At 34.4% G+C, this 19,206-nt stretch overlaps 4 protein-coding genes across 10 annotated transcripts; 1 reads left to right on the top strand and 3 right to left on the bottom strand.

Moving 5' to 3' along the window:
* Positions 1–1,227: 1,227 nt before the first annotated feature.
* Positions 1,228–4,255, bottom strand: LOC110723547. The gene is made up of 2 exons (XM_021902896.1): positions 4,112–4,255; positions 1,228–2,522 (listed from the first exon to the last, which is right to left on the bottom strand). The coding sequence occupies exons 1-2, from the start codon at positions 4,122–4,124 to the stop codon at positions 1,420–1,422; spliced, it is 1,116 nt and encodes a 371-aa protein (XP_021758588.1). The 5' UTR covers positions 4,125–4,255; the 3' UTR covers positions 1,228–1,419.
* A 187-nt stretch (positions 4,256–4,442) lies between these two features.
* LOC110723709 (probable disease resistance protein At4g14610) lies at positions 4,443–7,651 on the bottom strand. 2 transcript variants are annotated; one of them, XM_021903057.1, is made up of 3 exons: positions 7,253–7,651; positions 5,445–6,591; positions 4,443–4,997 (listed from the first exon to the last, which is right to left on the bottom strand). In XM_021903057.1, the coding sequence occupies exons 1-3, from the start codon at positions 7,263–7,265 to the stop codon at positions 4,955–4,957; spliced, it is 1,203 nt and encodes a 400-aa protein (XP_021758749.1). In that variant the 5' UTR covers positions 7,266–7,651; the 3' UTR covers positions 4,443–4,954. The 2 variants fall into 2 exon arrangements, with proteins under 2 accessions (XP_021758749.1, XP_021758750.1); XM_021903058.1 differs by lacking the exon at positions 4,443–4,997 and adding an exon at positions 5,006–5,148 and having other exon boundaries at positions 7,253–7,650.
* Positions 7,652–12,549: 4,898 nt separating this feature from the next.
* Positions 12,550–16,089, top strand: LOC110723710 (putative disease resistance protein At3g15700). Its single transcript, XM_021903060.1, has 2 exons — positions 12,550–13,656; positions 14,337–16,089. Exons 1-2 carry the CDS (start codon positions 13,599–13,601, stop codon positions 15,827–15,829), a joined length of 1,551 nt encoding a protein of 516 aa, XP_021758752.1. The 5' UTR covers positions 12,550–13,598; the 3' UTR covers positions 15,830–16,089.
* A 156-nt stretch (positions 16,090–16,245) lies between these two features.
* LOC110723711 (probable disease resistance protein At1g12290) lies at positions 16,246–18,989 on the bottom strand. 6 transcript variants are annotated; one of them, XM_021903062.1, is made up of 3 exons: positions 18,630–18,989; positions 18,266–18,328; positions 16,246–17,627 (listed from the first exon to the last, which is right to left on the bottom strand). In XM_021903062.1, exon 3 carries the CDS (start codon positions 17,617–17,619, stop codon positions 16,465–16,467), a length of 1,155 nt encoding a protein of 384 aa, XP_021758754.1. In that variant the 5' UTR covers positions 17,620–17,627; positions 18,266–18,328; positions 18,630–18,989; the 3' UTR covers positions 16,246–16,464. The 6 variants fall into 6 exon arrangements, with proteins under 6 accessions (XP_021758754.1, XP_021758753.1, XP_021758757.1 ...); XM_021903061.1 differs by having other exon boundaries at positions 16,246–17,639; positions 18,630–18,988; XM_021903065.1 differs by having other exon boundaries at positions 18,752–18,766.
* Positions 18,990–19,206: the final 217 nt, after the last annotated feature.

Consider the following 19,206-nt stretch of genomic DNA (forward strand, 5'->3'; position numbering starts at 1 on the left):
ATGGTTCAAGGTATTTAATTATAGAGGGGGATTCAAACCCGACATAAATTCCCAGCCTTCTTTGTGGACCCATTTTTGTTCGTTGGGGTGGAGCAATGGGAACATATACAGCACAACCAAAGATTTTTAGATGTGAGATACTTGGTTTCTCGACCACAAACAAGTTGTAGTGGTGAGAATTTATGATAAGCTGTAGGTCTCAATCTAATTAGCGCTGCTGCATGTATTATAACATGTCCCCAAGCAGATGATGGAAATCTTGACCTCATTAATAATGGTCTTGCAATCAATTGTAATCTCTTAATTAGTGATTCAGCTAGACCATTTTGTGTATGAACATGAGCTACTGGGTGTTCAACATCAATTCCAATTGACATACAATAATCATTAAATGTTTGGGATGTAAATTCCCCAGCATTGTCAAGTCTTATTTTCTTTATTGTATGATCTGGGAATTGTGCTCTTAATTTGATGATTTGGGCAAGTAATTTTGCTAAGGCAACATTTCTACTTGAAAGTAGACTAACATGTGACCATCGTGTAGAGGCATCAATTAAAACCATGAAATATCGAAATGGTCCACATGCTGGATTAATTGGCCCACATATGTCTCCCTGAATTCTTTCCAAGAATTTGGGAGATTCAGTAGCAATTTTGTTCATAGATGGCCTTATTATTAATTTTCCAAGTGAACATGCAGAGCATGTTAATTCATCTGATCGGGGAATTTTGACATTTCTTATTGAATGTCCAACTGAATGTGCTATTATTCTTTGCATCATCCCAGTTGTTGGATGTCCTAAACGATCATGCCATAAAATAATCAAATGTTTGTCATCTAACTTCTGGTTAGATACCATATTGATTTCCACGGGTCGTATGTTTATACGATATAACCCCGAAGAGTATGCTGGCAATTTCTCATATATATGTTTCTTGCCATGTTTTTCTGCCGTGAGGCATATATACTCTTTTTGACCTGTTGTCATTGTTTCTAGATGATAGCCATTTTGGCGTACATCTTTAAAGCTTATGAGATTTCTTCGAGATTTACTCGAATATAAAGCATTATTGATTATTAATTTTGTTCCATTTGGAAGCATTATACAAGCCTTTCCAGATCCTTCAATTAATTTAGCTGACCCGGAAATGGTGTTTACATTTGCTTGAAATGTGAAAAATATTTTCTATCTTTTAAGATAGTATGTGTTGTTCCACTGTCCAAAAGGCATTGATATTCGGAACTAACTTCAGGTAGATCCATATCTTCATAAAATAAATTTGAGATTAGTTTAGAATAATATCATACAAACTTTTATTGATGATAGAGATTTAAAGTACATGACTAGAAATTTAAAATACAGGGAACTAAGAAAATACATTAAAATATAGCATATGTTACATTAGTAAATGAGAAACCTAAGTATTGTTGTTTTCTCCAAGAATGAAATCATTTCCAATTTCAGCATTATCCATGAAATAATCAGACACATCAAGGCTGGGACAAGGAGCATTTTCCTCATTAACATAATTTGCTTCTGCATTTTTCTCTTTGCCTTTTACAGAAGCATGGTAAAGGTCTACCAAATGTTTGGCCGTTCGATAAGTACGTCCCCAATGTCCTGTCATGCCACATCTGTAACATGTGTCTTTTCCTTTCGAAGGAGTTTGTTTGTGGCTTCCAGATGACTGCCCCTTCTGTTTTTCAAAATTTTTGAAATTACTATTTCTTTGATAATTATTTCTACCACGACCACGGCCGCGTCCGCGATAATTTCCACGGCATCTTCCACGACCATTGTAATTTCTACGTCCACCTCTTCTTGTAGCATTTGACTCGGGTGGATAGGAATTTGTTGCATTTGCCTCATGATGAGTGGCCAAAGACCCAGTTGGTCTCAGGTTATGATTTTTCAACAAAAGTTCACTATTTTGTTCCGCAACAAGCAATATACTCATTAATTCATTGAACTTTTTAAAACCTCTTTCACGATACTGTTCTTGCAACAGTATGTTACTTGCATGAAAGGTAGTGAGTGTTTTTTCAATCATCTGTTCATCTGTAACCGGATGATCACAGTATCTCAATATAGACACTATCTCATGTATGGTTGAATTATAATCAATTACAGATTTGAAATCCTGGAACCGTAAATTTGTCCAATCAAATAATGCCTTAGGCAGGAGCACCCTTTTGTGGTGTCCAAATCTTTCATTAAGGCAATCCCATAATTTTTTGGGATCTTCAACCATCATGTACTCAGTTTTAAGGTCTTCATGTAAATGATGCCTTAACAACACTAAGGCTTTTGCCTTATCTTGTTCAGTGATAGGTTTTTCAACCGTCATTGCAGAAGAGGTAGCATCAGTTGTTTGACCAGAGGGACTTTTATTTTCTTTAACAGTGTGCTCCAAACCTTGAGCTTTCAAATTCATCATTGCATCCACTTTCCATTCCAGAAATTTCTTTCTAGATAAATCTAAGATGCTGAACTGTCTTTTCATAAGGTCTCCCATTTTAGCTACAACAAATTTCGTGATAATTAGATTATAATAACAAATTATATGTACAACTCACATGTTTAGTTCTTCCATATTTATAATTAAGTTAATAAGACACGTGATAATTAAATTTAATAATAATAAACCATAAATAATATAGTCTTTTCTCCCCCTTGGTTTATTATTGTGAGTAATTATATGATTAGACAAAAATTAATCATGTTAGTTGCAAAAAAAACAGCAAAACGACAACAATGACAGTAGTAACAATAATTATAATGATAACGGTAATATTATACAATGATGATTAATAACAACAAACAACATAATAAAACAAAAACAAGCTTTTAATATACTAAAACGACAAAATAAGTGAGTTTTACTTATACATAATGACAAAAATTAATATTGCTACTAATAGAACTACAAGTGTCGTAATTAGAAGGAAATATTGTTTTATTTTCCTTAAATCTTCTTCAAAAGTGAAGTTGTGGGTGTTTTGGTTGCCGTCGTCGGGGAACATATCGGAGAAGAAGGGGGTGAAAAAAAAAATTAGGTAATTTTTGGATAAAAAGTGGGAAGAGATAAAGGATTTGTGGTGAAATTGGGGGAAAAATCCGTCTTTTATAGAGGTAGGTTTATCCGTTGCTGTTCTGTACAACTGTAAAAATATCATATAATAGTCTAACGTAGTGGCATAAAATTATGGTCCATATATTTATAATTGTAAAAGGTTATCACACTGGGAATGCAAGCCATAGTGGTCCGAGAGCCCTAATATCTATAAAATATCATGGGTTCGAAAACGGAAAGAAACACAAAAAAGTATGTAAAAGTAAGAAAAATAATAAGTATAAAAAAGCTGCATCTTTTTGTTAATCTAGTTAATAATAATATGCATGCAAAGCTACTACTTAGCAATTATAATAACTAAGATAAAAATTTACGTAAAATGAGTATGTAATATCAACATGGATCAAACAAAGAAACATCAACATGAATAAACAAAAGATGATAGTAGTAAATTCACAAGTAAGAGAACTTTCACCGTTGTTTTTTGAGGTATATATAGTAAATGTTTGAGTTTCTGTTATAGAGGATCCCAAATATGGGCAACTATAGAGCATACTCCTCGAAACAGTTGAAAGTAGATAGTATTATTTTGTTATAAATTTTTATAAGTAGGTATAAATATACCTGACTGAAAACTCGTGCTGATAACGTGTTAAAGTTTTACCGATAGAAAGTTTTATAAAGGAGTAAAAGAAGATGGAGAAATTAATTATGTATATTGCTCCGGTAACATGGCTTATATAGCCAAGAGTTTTACATATAATGCCACACAAGTTCACAAGTCTTTGGATTTGTGTGAACATTGTGAAATCAAATCAAATAATTATAGACATTTATATTTATCTTCTAACAATTGCCTGTTACTCCTTACAAGACATAAAAAGCAGAGAATTTAAATGGGAAATCAATTGAACCAAATCTCAACTCCAGAAATATAAAATGAACAAAATCAATAATACAATAAATAACTATCAATTAACTAAAACTTTAAATAAGAAAATAAAATGCAAGAAAAATAAATTGGTAAAGTACTTACGATATCCAATCATTGGAAGGAATCTGTTACCTGTATCTTCCCAAAGGGTTGATGAGGAAGAGAGAGAAAGAAGAGAAGCAAAAAAATTGAGTTTGGAGTTAAAAAAATAAAGGTCAAGTGAAGTCGTACACTTTTGGTAGAAGACATGAGTTTAAATTATTAACTTTGTTGGGAGAGTCAACCTTTAAAGTCTCCTGTCCAAACTTGCCTATACTATTTACTAGTACGTATTTCCTGGAAGTTACATCAACAATTTAACTTTAGGGAGATGGGTGGCCAGCGATTAATGGTGACAATCTAGTCGTTTAGATATGGTTGAGTTTTGCATGTTCTAGATGATTTAGCTCTGATTTTATTAAAATAATAAATGTTACTCATCAAAATGAATCCTCTTAGACTTACAATACAATTATGTATCAATTACATTCCATTATTCATCTACATTGTCAAGAGTGAATTCACATATCAGACGATGTGTCCAGCCACTCATTTACATCAGGAGCTCCTCTTAGTCGGACAGCCATACCGATGATTTTCGATGGTATGCCATTACATTCCTGAATTATATCGCGAGCAACATTCCTAATGTCTTCAGAAATAGGAATATCTGCTGCTAGTTTCTCCATGAACAAATTCTCTGAGTCCTCTTGAGACAGGGGTTCCAACACAACAGTTTCTTGACACAACATTCTTTTACAAACATTGAGAAGTCATTATTAATTTCCCTTTGTTTCCTTCCAAAGGGATGCTTACATCCTCGAGAGCAAAGTCTTTGGGTAATCCGTCTAAAATAAGAACAAATTCTTTCATTGAACTGTATGCTTGGCAGCTGCCCTTCTGATTTCACTTCCTTCTGGTCGTGGTAGGTGGTTCGCCTTCATTTCTTCTGCAATGCAACCTTCAAGTCCATAAATACTGAAGTCTTAATTAGGTACATTAACATAAAAAACACGACATAAGATTCCACCAGATTTCATCCTATTTTTGATACAATTGCACCCTTCAACTCCCTTCAACTCAATTGTGACTAGAGGTACCTGGCAACATGAGATAGTGAAGTTGAAGAACACCACTAACTGCGTGTTTAGTTGGCAAAACAAATTATAGTAATCTGCAATGCAACCTCACCCCCCCCCCCCCCAAAGTATTTCATGTATTCTCAGTCACACAATAACTGATGTAAAAATTGGCTATGAACATTTAAATCACATACTTCACAGTATTGCGCTATTGCTGTCAACATTAACACAAACTTTCATGAAAACATTACACACGACTTAGTTAATATTGTTATCATTAAGGTACAATATAGAAAAATTGTTTCTAGTGTTACCCTTTTAACATCTCTTTGAGATTATTTTCCCAGATGCTAATGTCAGCCTCCCCTCTTAGATCTGTTGCCTTGTCGACAATCTTAAGAGGCAAACCCCTACATTGCTCAACAATTCTTTGTGCTACATTTTCTATTGGAGGCTTTAGCTTGAATGCTTGTTGAACCTGCTTAAATAGATTCAAACCATCATCATATGAAAGCAGACCCATTTGTACTACCTCCTGGCACCCAGATCTTCGACACACATCAAGAGATCGTGAAGTGATAATCATTCTCCCTATCCCAACACCAAGCGGAATCCCTATCTTATCCTCTGAGAGAGGTTCCCTCAAATCATCTAATATCAAAACAAAATTTCTTTGTCGCAATGCTCCCAGCAACAAAGCTGCCCTTTTTGGCACGTCTTTTTCCTGCAAGTCAATTCCTAGAACTTTCGCAATAGCACCCTGCAGAGTACATTCCCTATGATCCTTAGGCACTTCAATGAAGTAAACATGATCATAAGACCTTAAAAGCTGATTATAAATGTTCATCATAACTGCAGTTTTTCCTACTCCTTCAATTCCATACACCCCAATATTAGTAACTCCATTTTGTAACAATGTCATAATTTTCTTGATATTCTCTTTTGCAGCATCACCCACCAATTGTGTAGTCACAAATTCTGCTCTTTCTCTAACAGGAGATAGTGCCTCTTCAAATACTCCTGAACTGTGAAGATCATCCATCTCTTGAATCAATCTCTTGACAAGATTTTCTGACCATACTTCATATAGAAATTTCAAATGACAAGTTTCTCTTTTCATTTCTTGCAGTAACTTCTGTACCTCGGCGCATTTGATTCCTGCAGAAGCTAACCAATCATCAGCTTCTCTGGTTCTCCGCCTACCTGTCTGAAACTCTTGGTCTTCAATCCACATTTTCTGATCACTCAATCTTTCCTGCAACCGGTCCCTTTTTTCTTCAAGTGTTTGCATACTGGCATTGAGATTATAGTAGAAGAGAATCCACCCTGGTACATTGTAAATGAAATTCAATTCATCCGTAAATGGCTTCATCCCATTTGTAATCCTTTTCCAGTCCACCCGTTCCCTTATTAGCAAACGGGCTACAATCATCACCAGCAGCACTGAGGCTATGACACTAACTGCAAACGATAGGAACAATTTACTACAACATAATAATTCCGTTCACAACCGATCAGGTTATACTTATAAGCCCTCAGATCAATTAACATACTCCAGCAGCTTGAGCCAATTCTATTGTATATAATACAAAGTATATTGAGAAACCAAATACGACCTCCATTTCATATTATTTGCAACTATGTGAGATACTTGTATAAAATATTCAAATGTTGCAAATAATATGAAACGGATGTATTAATAATCTATGGAGTAGTATTAGAGAATGTAATTACTTCTTTTTGAATATCCAAAAATAACATAAGTGACTTGTCAATTTCAAACTAAGGGATTAAATTTTACCTTAGATTTTATACACAAGCACTAAAGTTCTGGACTTTGTGAAAAAAAAAAAAAAAAACTCAAAAATTAAGTGAACGTTGGACACCTGATTATTCCTTATAATCATAGAAATTTAATTACTTTTTGTTATAGAAATTAAGATAAATCAAAGATCCAACCTTTTAACGAGTTTGTTTGTGAGTAATTAAAGGGTAATTTTAACAAATATAATTGAAGCAAAAGCAAAATCCAAATCAAAACTCCAGAACCTAGCTAGATAAACATTGTAATTAAAAGGAAAGAGAAGTTTAGATGCAAGAAAAAGAGGAGAAAAGAACTTACGATAATCAATCATTGGAAATAAATTTTATCTTCATAAGTGTAAGAGAATTCAGAATTTCAGTTTCATGGAAGCTTGATTTTGACTAGCTTGGTTTTAGTTGACTCAAGTTTGAAGACATCTGTATTATTTTTGCTGCTCATTATATGAACAAATGAACAACTGTTAAGATTTTTTTTTTTTTTTTTTATTTTGGTAGTAAGTGTAAAAAAAAAGTGTTAAAATAACCCCGGTTAGACCCAGTGAGGCTGTAGGGTGGGCAGCAAAATATCCAATTAGGCTGATCCGAATCAATTTTTTTTTTTTTGAAATACCCCGAATCAATCTAATACAGAGTACTATGTATAATTTTTTTAAAATTTTTTTTTTGAGGAAGAGGTAGTATGAACTTTAAAATAAAAAATAAATAAACTTTAGGATAATTGTTTTAATTTTTTATGTTTCAAAAATATTTAATATGGAATAGTTAGTGAGAAAAATATTTTTTAAGTTGGTTTGGTAGGGGGAGTCAAATTACAATAAAATAATGATACAAGTAGAGCTTGTGAAAGAAAAAATAATAATAAAACACTTTTTTTATTTTGTAATAATCTCAATAATGCTTTAAAGGGGAAATTTTATAATTATAGCTAGTGGAGTGAATCATCAAATGTCCCGCCCGATCGACGCAGCCAGAAAAAGTGCGAGCTTGGATGGGATGAATCCGGAATCTCATTGAATTGATGATGGTGGTTAGGATAAGGCTAATTACCAAAAGTCTCATCCTTTACTCTTGGGTCTTTTCTCTCAGATGAAGCAACAGGCATCGGTCCGCAAAATGTTGTGTGAAAGAATCAATTTCTCGGCTTAAAAACATCTATACTAATCTTTTAAAAGGCGTTTATAAAAACGTCCATGCGTAGACTCTTCCCAATTACGCCACGTCACTTCACTTCACTAACAATTCATGATGCCACGTAATTCACAAACACTTGATAAGAGGATTCAAACCTCAAACCACTTACAGCAAAATTGACTATTTAGCCATCTAAGCTAATTATCAAACATGTTATATATATATAGTCCTCTTTGTCACAACAAGATTGACGTTTTTTTGCTGATTCAGGTATAATATTTCATGTTAAGGCTTTAGTCGCCCCGAATTTTTATTATGAAATAAAGAAGTATTGAAATTATTATGAAACTGAAGAAACAGTAAAAAAAGAAGGAAGAGAGATAAGATAATTTGGGGGTATCATAAAATTGTATTAGCTCATCAATTAATCATACAATTGGGCAATACAACAGTGTATTAGAAATTATTACAACTTGTAGCAAACTTTGGAATTTCTAATAGAATGCCTAACAAACTTATATAAAACTTCGTGATAAAATTGATGATCAACGTCAATCAAACAATAAATAGCAGCAAATCAATACTAAAGAAATCGAAAGAAATTTCATTGAATCAAAAACTTCATCATACAATCTTAGGATAGATTTTTACGGAGGATTTTGAGAGAGAAAATCAAGAAGAAGAAGAACATGCTAAACTTGTGTTTCTATTTTTCTGAGAATTACTACAAAATATTTTCTAACAAAATTCGTCCACCTCAGCTTGACTCTAACAAACTTATGCCAACTCAGCAAGAGTTTGTTATGACATTCTTCTGGAAACTTCTCTGCTGCTCTAATTTAACTTCTGCTGATCAGCTAGCTAAGCACAACTACCTTCATTACCCCCTCCAAGCTAGAGGGTGATTGAGAATCAATCATGCTTAGCTTGTTGCTTAAATCATGATGTTGAGGTTGACATAAGGGGCTTAGTAAGGAGATCAACCAATTGATCATAACTCTGAACATAGCTAAGATTAAGAAGACCATCTAGGACCTTCTCCCTTGTAAAGTGACATTCAATCATTATATGCTTGGTCGTCTCATGAAAAACAGGATTTTTAGCTATGTGAGTAGCAGCCTGATTGTCACAATTAAGCTTTACAGGCTTCAAATTATCAACCCCAAGTTCTTATAATAGCCTTACTAGCTAAGTGATTTCAGAAGGTGCAGCTGCCATGGCCCTATATTCAGCCTCATAATATGATTTAGATGTGGTGCCCTACTTCTTAGACTTCCATGAAATAGGTCGGGTGACTGGCCTAGCAGCATGATGTAGCTAGTGATAGATCTTCTGGAGTTGGGACAAGAAGCCCAATTTAAAGCATAATTGCCCTAGAGGGTGAGATGTTGAGTGGCATGTAGCAGAATGCCTTGACCAATAGTTCCAGCAACAAACCTTAGAACATGATGTAAAGCCGAGAGATAAGGCACCCCGGGCTGCTATGGGAACTGACTTAAAGTTTAAAGAACATATGAAATATCAGGCCTGGTATGTGTAAGGAAGTTTAACTTCTCAACTAAGCACTTGTAAAGAGAATGATCATGATAAGAATCACTATCATCTGTCAATAGCTTGAGATGAGCAGGAAGTGGAGTTTTGGCTTTTTTTGAGAGATCCAAACTAGAATCCCGCCCGTAGAAGCTCTTTAGTGAATTTTCTCCAAGTGAGGATAATTCCTTGAGAAACATAGCAAACCACAATGCCAAGAAAAAAGTGAAGTTGCCTTAAATCTTTGATGCTGAAAACATGATGCAGATGAAATTTGAGGTCCAAAATGACGGCAATATTAGAACTAGTCAAGATAATGTCATCAACATATATTGCAGCAATTGTAATCTCATAACCAGACTTGTTGATGAACAAGGAATAGTCATTCTTATATTGTATGAATCCTTTTGAAAGCAGTTCAACATTCAGTCAAGAAAACCACTGTCTAGATGCCTGTTTAAGACCATAAAGCTACCTTTTAATTTTACAGACAAGGTTATCAGGATTTGGGATTCATTCAGGTACTTTCATGGACACTTCTTCTTATAGGTTTCCATGTAAGAAAGCATTATTGATATCCAACTAGTGCAATGCCCGTCCTTTGCTGACAGTAAGAGCCAAAAGACACCTAGCAGTTGTCATTTTCACAATAGGAGAAAAAGTTTGCTCAAAAACTATCCCATACCTCTAAGTTTAAACCTTGGCAACTGGCCTTGCCTTGAACCTTTCAACACTTCCATCAGCCTTTAATTTCACCTTAAACACCCATTTACACCCAATGGCCTTCTTATCCTTTGGTAACGTGCTTGACTAATTCCCATGTGCCATTGGAAACTGAAGCATCAATCTCTTTTCTCATAGATTTAACCCATGCTGGATCTTGAAAAGCTTCTCTCAACTACAAGGAAATCTAGACTGAAAATATAGGCCCTTGTTGTTTCCAACAAGTGTCCATGTGTTTCTCTCAACTATACCATTCTGTTGAGGGGTATTTGTGCAGTTCTTTTGGTTTATAATGCCATGAGAATTATAAAACAAAAGCATGTTACCCTCATTAAATTCCTTAGCATTATTTGATCTGATACACATAATGCTAGTATGAAACTGATTCTGAATAAATAAAGCAAAGTTTTGCATTATTTTAATAGCATCAGACTTATTTTTTATAAAAAAAAGTCCAAGTGTTCCTTGAGAAATCATCAACTACAGTTAAGAACATACTGTAACCATCATGAGTGACCAACCTGAATGGTCCCCAAGTATCTATATGAAGTAATTCAAAACAAGCAGAAGTTTTGCTATTACTCTTTTGAAAAGGTAATCTAGTATGCCTTGCCTTAGGACAAATCTGACAAATGCTATCACAATCAATTTTAGAAAAGAACATACTATTGATGACATGATGCAGCTTATTGAAAGGCATATGGCCCATTCTCAAGTGCCACAACTTAGCTTCCTCTGAACTAGACAAGCATACAACTCCCATATTGTCAGTCTTGTCCTAGCCTGCTACTTAAATGCTTGTGAATCTGCCATAACATATAGTCCTGACTCTAGCTGACCAAGAACCAAGGAAGTGTTCATGATAGGATCCTGGATTATGCATGTGTCATGAGTGAACTTGATATCACAACCAAGATCTCTGCATAGCTTGTGAGTGGATATTAAATTAAATTGAAATCCAAGCACATGTAAGACATTTCTCAATTTAATTTCATTTTGAAAATAGTTCCTATATACTCAACCGTCACTAATTGCTTTCCATCAGCTACTGTAAGTCTGTAATGGAGTTAGGATACTTTATGTATTTGTGATAAGAATAAAAATAATTAAGAGATGAACACATTTGATCAGTGGCTCCACTATCAATAATCCACTTGGTATTGGAGCAGAAGGCAAGTACCTGTCACATGTGCTAAGAAGATCCTGAGATCATCTGATTCTGTGATGACTGTGTTGAGATTTTTGAACCTGAGTTTGCTGCTGTTCCATCTTGATTCATTATCTGCATAAACTGGTTGTATTACCCCACTGGAATATGTGCAGGTTCATATTCATTTCCTAGATCTCCACTATATCATCATCACCATAGACAATGGATGCAATCTTTTGGCCTTTAAATTTGTTTTGACCAAATCTAGATGGAAATCCATGAATCTTAAAGCACTTTTCAACTGTGTGACCAGACACCTACAATGATCACAAAAAAAGTTAGAGTTTCTTTGAACTTCTAGTGCAAAATTGTTCTTCTGGTACTGCCTCAGGTGGCCGAAATTTGTTGAATCCAGCATAATATACAACTGGTTTCCTTAATTCACTTGCTGCAAATGCCATGGTGTTGCTTGCATCAACCATGCTTGCTTGCTTGCCTTTGCTTCAACAGTCTATAGGCCAAAGAAGCAGTAGGAAGAGGTTGCATCATCAAAATATTGGTGCTGTAAGAATTTCTAACTGATATTACTAGTGCATCCAGCACAAATGCATACTAGAATAGGATTAAATCCATTAATCTCATCCCAAAGTGCTTTAATCTTTGTGAAAAATTCAGCCACAGAAGTTGAACCTTGAGACTATTCATTCAAATATTATTGTAATATATATAGCTAAGGTCCTGAACTTTGAGAGTATATATCCTCCAAATCCTTCCAGATCTCCCTAGCTGATGTAAAGTATATACATCAACAGAATGCATAATATAACTAGTAATCATTGTAACGATCCCATGCTTGAACCTCAGAACCAGTTGCTGGTCTAGGTAAACTTCCATCCACAAAAATAATTTAATTCTTAGCAGAAAGAGCTATATCATCATACTTCTCTTCCATTCATTGTAACTTTCTCCATTAAATTTCTCAGTTGTCAGAGAATTAGCAGGATTCTCAGAAAGATGTATGAAATACATACTAGAAGGATCATTTGTTAAGGTAACAGTAGCCATTTCTCAAGATTTTAAAGAAAAAACTCAAGAATTATAAAATTTAAACAACAAAGAACACCAGAAACTGATTGAAAATGCAACAATAATCTTCGGAATCAAACGAAATCAAATCAACAACTCACCAAATGAGGAACAATTCAGGAGGATCTATATATCCCACTTTGATACCATGATAAAATTGATGATCAACATCAATCAAACAGTGAAATAGCACAAATCAATAGCGAAGAAATCAAAAGAAATTTCATTTTATAAAAAACTTCATCATACAATCTTATGATAGATTTTTACAAAGGATTTTGAGAGAGAAAATCTAGAAGAAGAAGAGCATGCTAAACTTGTGTTTCTATTTTTCTGATAATTAAAATGAAAAGGGAAACTATTACAAGTATTTATATTCTGTTACTACAAAATATCTTCGAACATACTTTGTCCACCTCAACTTGATTCTAACAAACTTATGCCAACTCAACAAGAGTTTGTCATGACATTCTTCTGCAAACCTCTTTGAGATTCTGGGATCGATTCTCTTCCCTCGCCCTTGTGACTCTCTAAAAAAAAAAAACTCACTTTACCAACAGAAGGTTAGAAACCAACGTAAAAGAAAATTGGTAAAACATAAGGTTAGAAACCAACTTAAAAAAAATGAACAACAGAAGGTTAGAAAACAACGTAAAAGAAAATTGTTGAAATAATCACAAAATGGAGGGAGTAGTATGTATTTAGGGGCTTAGGCGCTTGCTCCTCTATTTGGGTTTTTTCATAAAAAATTTCATGTCATTATCTCCAGGAAACGAATATGGTCGGTTTCAAAAACAAAAAAAAAGGAAAATATAGTCAAAGGGGGTGATAATAAATAACAAATAAAAAAAAGAAAAAAAGATTGAGACTTAAAAAGTTGACTACTCCCATTTCTCTATTCAACCCAAGTAAACTTGGTTTTTATGAGTTGTACACTTGTACATCAACTTCTTTTGACCAATTTCTCGCTTAAATCTCCTACTCCTCCCCATCAAACTTCATAAATTTGGATTCAGATTGTCCAATGATTCCAATGATTCACTTCACCTTTGTTTTCCTTGCATTTATTTGCATTTTTTTTGGTAAGTAGTTCTTCAGTTTTGGATTTGACTTCAAATAATTTGCCTTATTCTTTGCTCCTTATTTAGCTTACTTAATTTAATTTATGTGATAGATAGTTTGATTATATCATTTGCAACTAATCTGCTAGCTAAGCCACCCGTGTATGTGTTGATTAGGAGTTTGTAATTGGATTATTGCCAAATTTGACTAATGGGGGTGTTTGATTTTGTGACGAATGATCTAACTATTATGAACTATGATTTGTAAAAACTAATTGTATTATCTCCTTCATTTTTTGATTAAGGATCTTCGTGTTTGCATTTGTGCAACGTATTCAATATACACTTTGACTATTAATATATTTAGTTACGCATAAACAAAATTATTGTTTTGAAATAAAGTTCTCATTGAAACGGATTTGACAAGATCTCACAATATTTCTTCTATTCATTAAGATCAAAATTTTTTGAAATCGCAAACGTGCCAAATAAAATCTATGGGATAGAGGAAGTACATCTTAATTACGATGCTAAATTTGATTCTTCATGCTAAAGACATTTAAACCTGCAGCTAGCATACAAGCTAGTCATTAACAAATTTCCTAGAAAATTTAATTTTGTGATCTCATTGTTTTGTTAGTTAACATTTATGAAATGATTATATGATCTTCTTCTGTTTAACTATTGAGCTTCTTCTGCAGTGCTTTTTTTGATGGTATTTTTAGTGCCGCTGTTGCTAGTTACATCAAGGTTATTCAGAAGGTACTGCTTTGAGTCGCCAAGTATCACAGACGAGACAGAGTCTTTGAAAGATGAATTCGAGTTCCTAATCAATTTAATGGGCTGCGGTTTTTTAGTGCCGCTGTTGCTAGCTACATCAAGTTTATTCAGAAGGTACTGCATTGAGTTGCCAAGTATCACAGACGAGACAGAGTCTTTGAAGGATGTATGGGAGTTCCTAATCAATTTATCGCGGTGGTTTTACTTCTACAAAAACCACAATGCCAACGTGCAAGAACTTAAATACAAAAGGAATATGTTGTGGGGAAGACGGAATGATCTGATAAATCGAGTTGAACATGAAGAGTCTAAGACTGGAAGGACTCGAAAGGAAGAAGTTGATGCTTGGTTAAATCATGCTGACCTTAAAATTACTGATTTGGATCAGTGGCTAGAACACATAAAGAGAGAAACTACGCGTTATAAGTACTGGAAGTTTCTGTATCACGCGTGGTTAGGAAATCTTCTTGAGCTAAAGAATCAAGAGGTGGAAGAGCTTCACGATAGAGGAGATTTCAAAGAGGTGCTGGTTCGTGTTAGCAAAAAAGTGGAATATGCAACAACACCATTGGTTGGTATTGCAGTAAACTTACATATCAATACAGTTTTGGAATGGTTAGCAAGGGGATCCTCTCATATCGGGTTGTATGGTATCAAAGGAATAGGAAAAACTGCTGTTATGATGCATATATATAATGAGCTTTTAAGAGGCGAAGCAAATGTATACATGATTCAAGTACATGAGGATGACACAGAATTTGATCTGCAGGGTGAAATTGCGAAAGCTCTAGATATCAATTTTCAGGAAGAAAACAAATTGAAACGGACAGCTTTGTTGTATGATGCATTAATGAAACACAAAAGGAACATTGTGCTGATTTTAGATGGTTTGAGTCAGCCTTTGTGGGAGGAGGAGGTAGGGATACCACTTGATTGGATTAGAGGGCAGCTGATTATCACTTCGCGATCTCTAAGTGTGTGTAGAAGATCAGGTTGTCGAGCCATTATAGAAATGGACCGACTTCAAGAAAATGAAGCATTAGAGTTGTTTAAGCAAAAACTTAAACTTGCATCAGAGCTTGAGCCCCCAGTGCAAGATGTAGCTGGGGAAATTGTTCGTCGATGTTGGGGCGTGCCTGGCAAAATTGTTGATAAGGCCAGAGAACTGAGAGGAGTAGATGATGACATTAGGGTCTGGAAGGAAAATCTCAATGACATGATAGACGCTGTTCGTTGCAGGATACCCAACTCAGACCTCACAGGAATGACCAGGAACCAGCAAGTGATTAGGATGTCCCTTGACCGGACTCGTGTACGTAGTGCACCCTCTATTTCCCTTTCACTACCTAGCCATTCTTCATCAGGTACTCGAGTATTCGGGGTGGGTTCAGCTAGCCGGATTTTTATAAAATAATGTCTGAAATTTTTGTGTTGTACCAACACTGAAGTGTATTCTATAGCATCAAAGTTTCATGCTTTAACAAACAAGTGTTGGCCTAGTAGTAAGGACAAACTAAGACTGTTTTGATTTGAAAGAATTGGTAAGAAATCATGAGAAAAAAGAAAACTACCAATTCGTTCAAATCTTGATTGCAGTCTTCCAAAAACGAAAAAGGGAATTTAAGATGTCTTCCAAAGCTTAATTATGGTTACCAACACTAGAATGAAAAAATTATAAGGAAAAAAAAAATTGTATAGAACAAAATCAATATTCAATTAATCAATTTCAAGAGGGAATTCTGTCTTATGCAATCGAAATTTTGAATGAATTACCAATCCTGCATTTATAACAATAAAGAATTACAAATTCAAAGTATATCATACATTAAATTTTAAAGAGGAAGGTATAGCAGATTAGCAGCATAGGAGATAGTATATTAACAAATACAATACTGTCAAAAAAGTTATTATTTGAACTATAATCAACCAATATTAGTAGTTTTAATACGTAGTACAATAAGACACACTTGTATTAGAGTTGATATCCATATGTTAGACAAACACATCGCGTGTTTATAGGGCTAATACATCTTTATGGCAAGAGTGAATTCACATATCAGATGATGTGTCCAGCCATTCATTCACATCAGGAGCTCCTCTTAGTCGGACAGCCATATCGATAATTTTCGATGGTATGCCATTACATTTCTGAATTATATCGCGAGCAATATTCCTAATATCTTCAGAAATAGGAATATCTGATGCTAATTTCTCCATGAACAAATTCTCTGAGTCCTCTTGAGACAGGGATTCCAACACAACAGTTTCTTGACACAACATTCTTTTACAGACATTGAGACATTGAGATGTCACAATTATTTTCCCTTTGTTTCCTTCCAAAGGGATGCCTACATCCTCGATAGCAAAGTCTTTGGGTAAACCGTCTAATATAAGAACAAATTCTTTCATTGATTTGAATGCTTGGCATAGCCTAGCTGCCCTCCTGATTTCACTTCCTTCTGTTTGTGGTAGGTGGTCAACCTTCAATTCTTCCGCAATGCTAGCTTGAAGGCTATAAATACTGAAGTCTTGAGGTACATTAACATAAAAAACACGACAAGATGAGCATAATCGGTTAAAGATATGAGCCATGACAGCAGTTTTCCCAATTCCTGCAGGTCCCTGAACACCAATCCTTACAGTTAAAGGGCTGATGAGATGCTCCCAAATTTCATCCAACTTTTGAGCCACAACTACCCCCTTTAAGTCACTTGTGACTAAAGGTCCTCCACAATCTCGGGGTGCATCAAGTAGAAGTCCCGTAGTAAATGAACCTTGCTGTACAAGATCGTTTACTTGATCGATTTCCTTTCCTATACAACTCCCTAACCATGCACGAAAGAGAAATCTTGGCAAATAACTCACCGTGTTAATATCATCTTCAACTTTTTTTACATCAGTAACTTTAGTCCTTACCCTCCTCAACCAATGGTTAACTTCCCCTTTTCGCTTCCTGCCACTCTGATGCTCAGTGTTTTCAAGCTCTATTACAACATCAGCTTCTCTACTCTCTAAGCAATCCGTTTTCCTCTTAAGAAGTCGGAGATGATTTTCAAGGTTCTGATTATAGTTAATCCACTCCGGAACTTCACCAATAAATTCTATTATTTTCTTCCCAGCTTTGATTCCGTTCCATACAGTCACAGGCTGTATTGTCCCAGTAGCAGTTCCTGCTAATAACAATGTGGACAACTCTCTTACCATTGCAGCACCTACAAGTCAGTCTGTCAAAATTCAGGACGATAAGTCTACATGGACTAAATTTTGATATTCATCGAATTTTTTGTTCTTATAATCATGTAAACTTTACACTATAGTTATCCATATTCAAGCAAACAACTTGTGGAATGACTTGAAGTAAATTCAAAACCTAAAATTTGGCCCAACTACAGAAATTTAAGACATAGCATTACAGAAATTTCTATACTTCTTCCTTCCTTAATAATCATTGAAGATTACATTAAGTATAGAATATCGACTGATATTATTTTAGACAAAAATCCAAGTATAATTTCCTCTTAACTCCATGCCTCAAAGTCTCAAACCCTTCATTATCGAAAACCAGTATATAACAACCAATTAACTCAGCTATACTACAGCAACAGCAGTCTCGATCTCTCAGAGACCAATCAGACCATATCCTCAGTCATCTATATTCTAGGTTGTTTATCAAATAAATATTCACAACTTTTTTTACCAATATAATTGGGGATTAGAAATACACAAGCTGATACAATCAAATTTGGTTCTTATTTCATAAAGATGAACCTATTAACTAGTTTATGTATGTAATGAACTACACAAAATGATAATAAAGTGTAAAAGCAAGAAATATAACTTATTAAATTACCAGATTAACCAAATAATTTGATGAAGAGAATTCCCAAAAGCCTTTGCTAAATGAAGAAAGCAACTGTAGAAGATCACATAAATTTTTTTTAGCATAATTATTAGTTAAGCAAAAATACATCATTTTTACAAGAACAACCAAATCTTAGAGAAATTCAATCCACAAAATATAAAAATAAAGAAAGTCCTCTGTAATAATTTCCAATACTTAAATGTTATTAAATAATTAACAGAAACAAAAATTCATCAAGTATAAGCATTAAAATGTAAAGTAAAAGCCATAGATTATATTTATTACATTAGAAAATGATAAATGAGCAGAAGATAAAATTAAAATACAATCAAAGTAAATATAATATGCTTACAAGATCTAGTGTTGAGAGTGAGGGATAGCTCAAGTGGTTAGAGCTTCCCTCCCGATTCTAGGAGGTCTTGGGATCGATTCTCACCCCCCCGCCCTTGTGGCTCTCTAAACACCAAAAAAAACAAGATCTAGTGTTGAAGTTAAGAAGGGAAGTAGCTTGGCAAAAGAACAAAAACCATTTCTGGGTAAGATTCAGAAGTAATGAAGTTTTCTCTTGTTGAAGTTGACTTGAAAGTCTTCGAAGCTATTCTTTGTGTTGGGTGGAAATTTCGTCCCAATTACTAGTGGGCTTCCCCAGCCACTTAGAAATTTCAAGTAGTGTTACTTTTTAGTTTATCCCATGCCTACAATTTGGGGGGTGGGGTGGGGGGAGGGGAAAAAGAAAAACGTTTGAGCGGATTTTATAAAAATGTATATTGAACACGTGTTTTGTATACAAAAAATTTATTCGTTTCATTTTATATAGTATACCATATAAAGTCAATTTCATAAAAGACAAAAGACAAGTCTTTACAAGATTTGGAATGACTAAACTTATTGTATACAATACACCCGTTGCATACAAGACGTACCATGAT

The sequence above is a fragment of the Chenopodium quinoa genome, unplaced genomic scaffold (genome assembly GCF_001683475.1).
Source record: "Chenopodium quinoa cultivar QQ74 unplaced genomic scaffold, ASM168347v1, whole genome shotgun sequence".
Lineage (NCBI taxonomy): Eukaryota > Viridiplantae > Streptophyta > Magnoliopsida > Caryophyllales > Amaranthaceae > Chenopodium > Chenopodium quinoa.